Source organism: Ctenocephalides felis, unplaced genomic scaffold, assembly GCF_003426905.1.
Source record: "Ctenocephalides felis isolate EL2017-DRISC unplaced genomic scaffold, ASM342690v1 CF-g0.4_SCAFFOLD_03573, whole genome shotgun sequence".
NCBI classification, from domain to species: Eukaryota; Metazoa; Arthropoda; class Insecta; order Siphonaptera; family Pulicidae; genus Ctenocephalides; species Ctenocephalides felis.
Window position 1 is genome coordinate 3,781,513 of NW_020539727.1, and position 12,483 is coordinate 3,793,995.

General features: G+C 30.3%; 1 protein-coding gene across 1 annotated transcript; it reads right to left on the reverse strand.

The window, feature by feature from the left end:
* Positions 1 to 5,619: 5,619 nt before the first annotated feature.
* LOC113389312 (zinc finger protein 525-like) lies at positions 5,620 to 6,485 on the reverse strand. Its single transcript, XM_026626357.1, has one exon. The coding sequence runs from the start codon at positions 6,460 to 6,462 to the stop codon at positions 5,620 to 5,622; it is 843 nt and encodes a 280-aa protein (XP_026482142.1). The 5' UTR covers positions 6,463 to 6,485.
* Between the last annotated feature and the right edge of the window lie 5,998 nt (positions 6,486 to 12,483).

Genomic DNA, 12,483 nt, shown 5'->3' on the forward strand with positions numbered 1-12,483 from the left:
GCAGATGTGACAAATTATCCTATTATTGGCTCAGATTTTCTTCATTTTTACAATTTATTAGTGGACATTCGCCTTAAAAGACTAGTGGACTGAAATACAAACTCATATGTTGCTGGCATAATTAGAAGTGTCAACCTTACTCTTCTTTTATCTATGTGTCAACCTTACCAACATTACTACAATCATTTCAAAAACTAATAAACACTTCTCCCAATCATTACTAATTGAATGTTTTTAGATGATTCAAATCGGATGCTCCGTTCTCGCAAAAACTCGATTTGTATTTTCTGCACTCTTTGCTCTTTATCTCCGTAACCGCTGGACCTGCCTTTGCCAAAAACTAATCAGCTCATCTCCCTATCAATAGGAATCGAATGTTTTTTAAACCATTCAAATCGGTTAATCCGAAAACGTGACTGGAAATTTGTATCCATATATACATACACACACACACATCCATTGTTTCTGAGGTATGCCAAAATGTTCAGAAACCTTCAAAACCATTTCGATTTTCGGCCCATTACAATAACTTACCCTACGGGAAGTTAATGTAACATAAGAATAGTAACTAATAATAATAATAATAATATATAATAATAGTAAATAATAAAATAATATAATAATACTACAAAAAAACATTAAATTAACTAACATATTTAGATGATTTACTATAAAAAATATAGAAATTGTTCCATTTAGCAATTTAGCAACAAGGATATTATCCATTGGTGATTTACGCTTGAGCCTCCTGGAATGTGGTATCTCAAGCAGTTGTGCAACTATTTTATTTGGATGGGCTTCTAGTTTTTGAAAGTGGTGGACACTGAAGTTTCTTATTACTTCCTCGATATATAAAATATTCAGATCGTCATGTATCGTCTTGTTACTGACGAACCACGGGGCATCAACTATTTGTCTGAGTATTTTAAAATAATTATAAAGGCACTTTTCATTTATTTTATTTTAATATTAAATTAGTAAAAAAACTAGTTGGTATTGGTATTTTGCCTTGAGGCAAGTTACATGAACTTCCCGATTTGTGTGAATAATCGACTTAATTCATGATAGATAGATTAATTTATGAGTAGTAAAAAGGATTCGAAGTGATAAAGTGAAGTAAGATTTATTACACATTATTGAAAATCGAACACGTCAACCCGGTCGGAGTATTTTTTTAAAGGAAATTTTCAAAAATCTATAATTTTTATAATTGAGCCAGTTTTTTGTAGGACTTTAATTGTTTAGTATATTTATTAAGACCAAGCATTTATCGTTATACCAGGTAAATCATCTAAGTTTAATTTTAACAAATGTCAAAAGAACTACTCATTTTCTCAAACTTTGATGAATTTTTAGAATTAAACTACTTGTAAGGCCGTAATATTTCAGTAAGTTCTATAACACCATGATATATATTGCCCAAAAAAGTTCCATGGAAATTGGCTTATTTTTTTTTCAACAAGAAAACGGCTCGGTAGATTCTCACCTAAAACTAATCATCAGTATCATTCCCGACTAATATCTTTTGAACAGTTTTTGATTTTTTAAAATCGGTTCGGTAGTGTGAGCCTAAATGTGGACGAAAGGTTTAACACTTTTTTCCAAATTACAAAGAAACGGCTCGGCGGATCGTCGCACAAAACTGAGAAACGATAATCCTCATCGAGATACATCAAATGGTTTTTAAATTTCTGAAATCGGTTCAGGCGTTTTTGAGCAAACGTCGATGAAAGCGTTAATTTTGACAAATGCTAAAAAGACCATACTAATTTTTGCAAACTTTGATGAATTTTTAAAGCTAAACGAGTTGTCGTAGGGCAGTAATATTTTAGTATGATCAAGAAGACTATGGTATCTACCGTCAAAAAAATAATAAAAATCGACGAAAAAATTTACATTACAAGAAAACAGCCCGGCCGATCTCTACCAAAAATTAATCAGTTCGATCGATTTCCAACCAATATCTTTCGAAAGATTTTTGAATTTTCAAAATCGATTCAGAATTGCGGGCTAAAACGTGGACGAAAAAGTTTTCACTTTTCTGCACAAAGCTGACAAACAATAGTCCTCATCGAGATACATCAAATGGCTTTTAAATTTTTGAAATCGGTCCAGCCGTTTTTGAGAATACGGCGATTTGCGGCAAAAAATCTGCTGGTGCACACGCACACACACACACACATATTTTTTCCAACTTTGGTCTCATTCGATTCAGAATGGCTTGAAACGTCGAGAAAACATAAAATCAGCGAATCGGATTTTTTTATGAAAACATAAACTTCTCCTTCGGGAAGTTAAAAATTGGTATACAATTTTGTGTTATATTCAGTTATATTAATTAGTGCTCACATATTTGAGTTTTTGTTTTGATTATTTGTTTTGCAATAAAAACATTTTTCTTCACTAAAATTCATGTGTTATCCTCCTCATTCTCGTAATTATCGATAATTTAACGATTTAATTCAAAAGACATGCTAAGGAAAAGCTTCAACAAATATTTGCGTGGGTATATCATTGCTACAAAATTAATATTAATATATTTGTTACTGATAACACAACATGCAAATCAATAAAATTTCTTATGGCCATGGCTCAAAATTGTATAGTGCTTTTGAGCAACACATGTTTGTTCTAATATTGTGGCCCATAACAGTATCAATAATATTTAAATTAGGCTTGCAACGAATAATATATTCGGCAAAATGCCGAACACCGAATATTCGGCAAAATGCCAAACACCGAATATTCGGCATGCTCCAGAGACTAATACCAAATATCCGGCAACTATTCGACAGACTGAATACAAACTCGTTCGTATTAATGTAAATATTATTTACAGTTGCTATATTACTAACGTACTACATGTTTATTAACTTCCCGAAGGAGAAGTTTATGTTTTCATCAAAAAATCCGAATTGCTAATTTTAAGTTTTCTCGACGTTTCAAGCTATTCTGAATCGAATGAGACCAAATTTGGAAAAAATATGTGTGTGTGTGTGTGTGTGCGTGTATGTGAACAGATTTTTTGCCGTAAATCGACGTTTTCTCGAAAACGGCCGGACCGATTTCAAAAATTTAAAAGCCACTCGATGTATCTCGATGAGGACTATTGTTTGTCAATTTTGTGCGACGATCGGGCAAGCCGTTTCTTTATAAATCGCAAAAAAGTGAAAAAATTTTCGTCTACGTTTTAGCCCGCAATTCTGAATCGATTTTGAAAATTCAAAAACCGTTCGAAAGATATTGGTTGGGAATCGTGCTGATTAGTTTTTGGTAGAGATCGCCCGAGCCGTTTTCTTGTAATAAAGTTTTTTAAAAAAAAATTTCGACGATTTTTATGATTATTTTTTTGACGGTAGATACCATAGTCTTCAGCTTTAAAAACTCGTCAAAGTTTGCAAAAATTGGTATCGTTTTTTTGGCATTTGTCAAAATTAGACCTTTGATCGACGTTTTCTCAAAAACGCCTGAGCCGATTTTAGAAATTTACAAGCTATTTGATGTATTTCGGTGAGGACTATCGTTTGTCAGTTTTGTGTGACGATCTGCTAAGCCGTTTCTTTGCAATTTGAAAAAAAGTGTTAAACTTTTTTTCGCATTTAAGCTCATCCTACCGAACCGATTTTAAAAAATCAAAAACTTTTCGAAAGATATTAGTTGAGAATGACACTGATTAGTTTTAGGTGAAAATCTACCGAGCCGTTTTCTTGTAATTAACTGTTGAACAAAAAATTTAAGCCGATTTTCATGGAACTTTTTTTGGCGATATACATCATGGTCTTATAGAACTTACTGTAATATTACGGCCTTACGACAAGTAGTTTAATTTTAAAAATTCGTCAAACTTTGCTAAAATAATTATCGTTTTTTCTAAAGTAGGATTGATAAAGTATATTATTTACACTTTTTTTGATTAAGTCGATTATTTACGCATATCGGGAAGTTCATGTAACTTGCCTCAAGGCTAAATACCAAACCAACTAGTTCAATTTTTATTCCTAGACTTGCATCGACCATTCGGTTACTCTTTCTTATTTGAAGAATATGGCACCATTACCTTTCGGACGAATACCGAATACTTAATGTGATACGGAAATAAATCAAAAAACGATTCTTTACAGATATATAAATGGATTTCGTAATATTTCTTTCATAATATATATATATATATATATATATATATATATATATATGTTACGGTAAATGTGCACTCTCGGTGAATGTGCACATTCAGCGGTAAATGTGCACATTCTCCAAAACGCTAGGTGAATGTGGCGTGTTCTCAAACAATCAAATTAAAACAATGGTGTACGTGCGTACTTGGATCGGTCTTATGAACATCTCGCGTATTTGACGCATGCGCAATAAAGACTATGCGCGAAATACGTCAAGCATGTTACAAATTTTGTACCAAAATGGTGATAAATGATTAATAACATTCTGTTGAAGATTTGTTCATTTTGATCAAGATATATAATAGTAGTTGAATAGTAAAGTAGTGAATCGTGAATAGTGATAACTGAATAGTTAATAGTAAATAGTGAATAGATATTAGCAAATAGGGAATCATTATTAGTAAAGAGTGAATTAAGAATAGTTAAATAGGTAATAGTTAATGGTTAAATAGTTAATAGTTATCAATTAAATAGTTAAATAAATTGTTAATTGGTCAATAGTAATAAATAATGGGTATCAATATGCATATGACTAAAATAAAGAATATAAATATAAATATAAATATAAATATAAATATAAATATAAAATATAAATATAAATATAAATATAAATATAAATATAAATATATGAATTAGTATTTCACCCGCACGTGCGCACGCGCGCGAGTTGAACTCACATTCGCCAAATGAGTCGGTAAATGTGCACATTCACCGGTGAATGTGCACATTCACCGAAATATGCACATTTACCGTAATATATATATATATGTACATATATTTTTAATTATGTTTTATATTAAATTATTGTTATATTAATATTATGTTTGCAGATTTTGAAGAACACATTTATGAAAAAATGATACAAGGAATCTGATATTGTTGTTAGTTGTTGAAATTTGTTTCCAGATATCTTGTTTCGTTATTAGAAATTCAATTATAATTGCTGAAGTATTTGAAGTTGTTATGCATAATTGGCTTTTTATAAAATTATATATTAAGGTGACTAGCAACAAATAATAAAAATGCAATTTTGAAGGATATTAAACCAAGTTAAGCACTCTTTGACCAAAAATTATTATACTGGTGTTAAATTAGACTACCTCATATAAAAAACGAGTTGGTTCTGAAATTTAATAGTAAATGACTACAATTATTTTTAAATCATTATTATTAAAATTTGAGCTTAATCATTTTCCAAACTGATTTTGTATTACACACTTGATAACATTCTCCAATAGTTTCTATTGAAAGTTAGAAAAATCACAAAAAAATGTATAAAACAATATAATATGTAAAAATTGAATTGATTATTTATCAATGAATGCATATTATGTAATGTTTACTATGTACTTTTTTCTATTTATTGATTCTTATATTACATTACGTACAAGAATATTTTATAACATGTATCTAAAAATTTCAATGTAAAAAATATGTTTATATTTCACTGATTTTCATCTCGCTTCCGACTATGAATTAACATGTGTTTCCTCAAATTGCTCGAATGACTAAATCTCTTATTGCATGTTTCACATTTATAAGCACGCTCTCTGGTATGAAAAAGCATGTGACTTTTCAAGTTATATAATGTTGTGAATGACTTATTGCAGAAACTGCATTCATGGGGGCGCTCACCAATGTGAATTAGGTTGTGATTTTTCAGAGTACTTACTCGTGTGAATGACTTATTGCATATAATGCATTTAAAAGGACGCTCACCACTGTGATTTAGGTTGTGTTTTTTCAGAGTACTTAATTCTGTGAATGCCTTATTGCATATCTTGCATTGATGGGGGCGCTCACCACTGTGAATGAGCATGTGCCTTTTCAGAGTATTTAATTGTGCAAATTTCTTTTTGCATATCTTGCATTCATGGGGACGCTCACCGCTGTGAATAAACATGTAACTTTTCATATGACCTTTTCGTTTGTAAGTCTTGAGACAGATGTCGCATTTGAATGGGCGTTCTTTGCTATTACTAGGCTTGTGATCGACCATATGCTCTTTTAATTGATCTGCTTCTGCAAATGATCGATTACAAATGTCACATTTATAAGCTGATGTCTCGAATAATTCCTGTTTGACTTCTTCTTCGATAGTTACCTCGGAATTCATGAATCTTTCTAAACAGGTTTCATCATCCTCAGTACACGATTCAGATTTAACAATATCATCAAGATCATCCGTTTCATCCTCAATTTCGCGTTTAATTTGTTCTTCTGAATATTCTGGTGGCTCAATTTTAATTACCGGATCATTCACAGTAAAAAATGATGCTTCTGACATGTTTCAATATTTTCACTGCTTAAACTCAGTAAATATTAACGAAAATTGTTATGTACTAAATAATAACTCAGTTTAACCGACAATAATTTCAACTTAATACATTTATTATATTGTCTACGTTAATTATTTGACATTTGGAGCATAGAGTATTCTTGCAGAAAGATGAGACACTTATCAAATCGCTTTGACATTTAACAAGTGGCGCCACTTTTTAAATACATTCTCAACTCAACTGTCAAAAAACGTTTTTATTATTAATTCTAGAATGATTATTATATAGATAAAAGAAGAGTATGGATGGACAGAGATAGAGAGATGGATATAGATATGGATGGAAGAGTGGATTATTACATAGACAATAAAATATTATGAAACTAGTGGTATACGGAATCGTGCCTTAAGGCAAATTGCTGGAACTTTCCATACAGTAACAAAATGATCGAAAAATATAAATATTTTCAAATAGATTATTATAAATACTGTAACATTTTCTAATACTTATAATAATTATAAAAACTGAATTACCAAGTTAAAGTTATTTATTTAAAGTATATAAGTAAGCTTCAGATCTTTAGCTTTATCTTTAAAATCTGAATTATTTACGATTACAAAAAAAAAATATTTTGGATTTTTTTTTAAATTAAAAAAAACTTAACAACAATTGTTTCGCCAACACAAGCAGAATATTTGTTGGATCATTCAAATCGGATACTCCGTTCTCTCAGAAACTCCGTTTCTATTTTCTACACTCTTTGCTCCGTATCTCCGTAACGGCTGGACCCGCCTTTGTCAAAAACTAATCAGCACATCTTTCTATCAATAGGAATCGATTACATTTGAATTCTATAAATCGGTTCATCCATACGTCCGAAATCGTGGTCGAAAAATGGTCTCCAACACACACACACATCCATTTTTTCTGAGGTATGCCAAAATGTTTAGAAACCTCTGAAACGTGAAGATATGCAAAAATTTTCATTTTTGATTTCGGCTAATTACTATAACACGTGAAGTTAATTATTTGTATTTAACTAATGATATTAGATACCAAGCACATATTAATGAAATTTATTAATTTCACATCCTACATAAGAGATATTAACTTTGTTAACGTCCCGCAAGGAAAGTTAGTTATGTACTCACTTTTGTCGACGACTTCGAGAAATCGAATCAACCGATTTGAATGATTCAAAAACATTTTACTTGTATGGACCGTGTGAATAATTGGCTGAATCTTTCAAAGAATAGTAATAGAGAAAGATAGTGATAAATAATATAAAATAAAAAATAAATAAAAAAGTTAGTATAAATAATCAGTATATAAAAATTAATTATTTTGTTTGATTGAAACAGAAAATAATATTAACCTAATTGATATATTAAATTAAATCAACGTCTAAACTATTTAGTAAAGCTTATTAATTGTCATAGATAAATAAGCATGATGTTAATTATCATATTTAAAATATAATATAATTTGCCTGGCATGCCATAAACGATATTTGCATTAATCTGTGCCTGTGAGAGAACTCCAGGCGCAAAAAATGAAATATTAGTTGAAACAAAATGCAATATTGTTTATCATATTAAATACAAACACATGTAATGGTGTATGGAATCGTGCCTTAAGGCAAATTGCTGGAACTTCTTGTACCGTAAAGAAATATTCAAGACATATTAAATGTTTTCAAATATATTATTATAAATATTGCAACTTATGATTACATAAAATAAATAAACAAAACTTAATCAATCGAATTTAAAATAAAGTACATTGTCTAATATTTTATAAGAATTAAATAAACTGAATTGCGCAGTTAAAATTATTTATTTGAAGTATATATGTGAGCTTTAAAACTTTAGCTAGAATTAAAATCCAAATTATTTTTGAAGAATTTTTTTTGAAAATATATTTTTTTTTCTTTTTTCAAAAGCAATTGTTTCTACAACACAAGCAGAAAGCTTTTTGAATCATTCAAATTGAATGCTTATTTCTCTCGAAAACTGTCATTTTTTGCACATTTAGCTTCGTATCTCCAAAACGGCTGGACCTGCCTTTACCAAAAACTAATAAGCACATCTCCCTATCAATAGGAATCGAATGTTTTTTGAGCCATTCAAATCGGTTGATCCGTGCGCCCGAAAATTTAAACCGAAAAATGCGGACATACCAAACACACACACACACACATCAATTTTTTCTAAGGTATGCCAAAATGTTCAGAAACCTTCAAAACGTGAGGATATGCAAAAATTTTCATTTTTGATTTTTGGTCCATTACTTTTACTATCCTACGGGAAGTTAAAACAAAAAAATCACTTTTGAAGATTTTTTATTATATTATTCATCATTCAAAAATTGTCTTGATTAGTTTTTAGAGAAACGTGAAAAATTCCTCTTCACAATGAACAGCAAAAACTTTAAACACGTTAACTCGGAGTATTTTCTAAAAGAAAATTTTCAAAGATTAATAATTTTTATAATTGAACCAGTTTCCTTAGGACTTTAATGGTTTATTATGTTCATTAAGACCAAGTACTCTATCGTTATATCGAGTAATTCATCTAATTTTAATTTTAACAAACGTCAAAAAATCTACTCATTTTCTTAAAATTTGGTGAATTTTTTAAATTAAACTACTTGTCGTAAGGGCGTAATATTTCAATAAGTTGTATAAGACCGTGATGTATATCGCCAAAAAAGTTCCATAAAAATCGGCTTAAATTTTTTTTTCAACAGTTAATTACAAGGAAATGGCTCGGTAGATTTTCACCTAAAACTAATCACTATTATTCCCAAGTAATATCTTTCGAACAGTTTTTGATTTTTTTAAATCGATTTGGTAGTTTGAGCTTAAATGTGCACGAAGAATTTAACACTTTTTTTCAATTTACAAAGAAACGGTTTGGCAGATCGTCTCACATAACTGACAAACGATAGATCTCATTGAGATACGGTTCAGGCGTTTTTGAGAAAACGTCGATCAAAGGTTCAATTTTGACAAATTCCAAAAGAACGATACTAATTTTTGCAAACTTTGATGAATTTTTAAAGCTCAACGAGTTGTCGTAGGGCTGTAATATTTAACTATGATCTATAAGTATGATATCTACCGTCAAAAAAATAATAATAAAAATCGTCGATTTTTTTAAAAAAAAAACTTTATTACAAGAAAACGGCTCGGCCGATCTTTACCAAAAACTAATCAGCACGATTCCCAACCAATATCTTTCGAACGGTTTTTGAATTTTCAAAATCGATTAAGAATTGCGGGCTGAAACGTAGACGAAAAAATTTACACTTTTCTGCGATTTCTGCCGATCGTCACACAAAACTCAGAAACGCTAGTACTCATCGAAATACATCGAATGTCTTTTACATTTTTGAAATCGGTCAAACCGTTTTTGAGACATACACGCACACACACATACATACTTTTTCCAAATTTGGTCTCATTCGATTCAGAATGGCTTGAAACGTCGAGAGAACATAAAATTAGCGAATCGGATTTTCTGATGAAAATATAAACTTCTCCTTCGGGAAGTTAATAAGTCGACACATATCGGAAAGTTGATGCAAACGGAAGATTTGCATAAATGAAACCAAATCAGCTCATATCACATTTACCCTGAGAGAGGGTACTTGTCCTCCAATTTATTTAAATAACGTCCAGATTCCGAAACAGAACATAGTGAAATATCTTGGTCTACATTTAGATAGCAGACTTACTTGGAAAAGCCACATAAAAACAAAAAAGCAGCAAATAATGATCAAAATGAAAGAATTTGATTGGCTTCTGCGTAAAAAGTCTAAGCTCACTGTTGAAAATAAGTTGCTGCTATATAAATCAATTATCAAACCAATCTGGACCTACGGAATTGAGCTCTGGGGATGTGCTTACAAATCTAATATAGCTATAATGCAGAGAACTCAGTCAAAAAATTTACGTACAATTCTTAATTCTCCATGGTAAGTAACAAATGAAACTATTCACAGCGACCTCAACATGACAGCGGTGCATTTAACTTTCCAAGAATTCAAGGAAAAATACAAACGCAAACTGGACTCGCATTCGAACCCTTCTATAGTTGAAATTACTAAACCTTATGGTACAAGGAGATTGAAACGACAATGGCCTTTAGACTTAGTCTTCGATTAGGTCGAATATAATATTATTATAGTAATTGTTAAACTGAGAAGATCTCATTGGAGCTCTTCTTAGGCATCGCTCTTAAACATTGTCATTTTAGCTCTAGGAATCTTTATGTATTTTTGATTGCAAAATAAAACGAGCTAAAAAAAGAAAAAAAAACTTGCTCAAGACAAAATGCCACTTACACTTAGTTGGTATAAAAATGTAAATATTAATTATCCATTTGTCAGTAACAATCACAATAAACAACATTCATAACCTAAATCTAAAGATGTACATTTATTGCCCCCACTAATAATTTTTATGGCTACTAGACCCCTTACTAATGCCTAATTTTTTGTGATCTCAAAGTGTTTTGATGGATCAGCACGTTGTTGCTTAATACCTTTTGGATGGGTAATGGTCCATTGCGACAGGTCGTATTCTTTTGACAGGACACCATTTGTAACTGCCAAGAAATTAGGCAATTTAATACCACAGATACGTTTGTCAGAATAAGGCGCAGGTGTAAAAAATCCGAAAGCAAGAAATAGAAGTTGTGACAAGTGGCAGCCGTTATTTAATGAAACTGCCGATTCACTAATTCGCCCAATATAAATATATAGACGAAAAGACACAGTGGCCTTACTGAAAAACTGGCTAGTTTTAATAACGTTTCAGTGACTTTATATTTTTGCTTATTTCTTTTTGTTCACGCCAAAATAGACGTGACAACGTCGGATTAACCCCTTCACTTACTAGTAGGGTTTATACAAAAACCGACATTTCAGAAAATCGGTTTTCGAATTTTATATAGAAAATAAATTTTTGCTCGAATATTCTGTAATTTATCCGTAAATTTAGTGTAATTTAGAGCAGTATTTGACTGAATTTATTTATTGTTCAACTTTATAGATAGTAAACCAAATTATTTTAATTTTAATTAGTAGAACTAAAAAATAATAGTTTATCTGGATTAAGTAACTTTGAAAATAATTATTCGTTATTCATGCATCATTTTCACATATAAGAATAAAAATATTTTTATGATAGTGAAAGGAAAGTTTTCGAATAAATTAAAATAATACATTTTTAAATAAAAGAAATCATTAAATTAAAAAAAATATATTAGATACATGTTGATACATACTTGTTAATACCAATTTTAGTTTTAAAAACTATTAAGCTAAACTCGGGTATTGTCTGTTCTGAGCAATTTTAATTAATTAATTTTAAACATTCTAATTGTTTTTGTTTAATAAAATTCGATTTCAAAAAACTGAGAACGTCTATCGAATTTCTACATAAACGTTTCCTTTGTTTACTCACAAAATTTCATGAAATAGAAATTACTCTCATACTTGCGACCAAATTATGCTTAATTGTTTTTAAAGCCTGATATAATAATTCCAAGTTTTTTGTTCTATAATTTGTGGCTTCTAGGGTTGAAAACTCTTTTTTTTAAGTTTGAGTAGAGGAAGTTACTTCTTCAAGAAGAAGTCACACTGATTTAAATTAATATATACACTGGTATAAAAATCTAAATTAATATATACAAAAGTTTTCTGGGAAATGCTATAGAAATGATATGATTTCAAGAATCAAAATGCTTTCATCTATCTTTTATAATTGTCATTTTCTATTTATACAGTGATAACGACTTTTTTCACTATAAAACCGGTTTTCAAATTCCATAATTTTCGCCAAAAAATCGGTTTTTGAAAACCGGTTTTTGAAAACCGACAAACCCTAGTATATATAGACCAAAAGACACAGTGGCCTTATTGAAAAATTGGCTAGCTTTCGTAACGTTTGGGTGATTCTAATGTAATGTAAACGGGGGGGGGGGGGAAGGTTATTGTAAATATCACGTCATATCACCAAGTAG

Coding starts and splice junctions, on each gene's coding strand:
- LOC113389312 (XM_026626357.1), bottom strand. CDS start 6,462: ATGTCAGAAGCATCATTTTTTACTGTGAATGATCCGGTAATTAAAATT.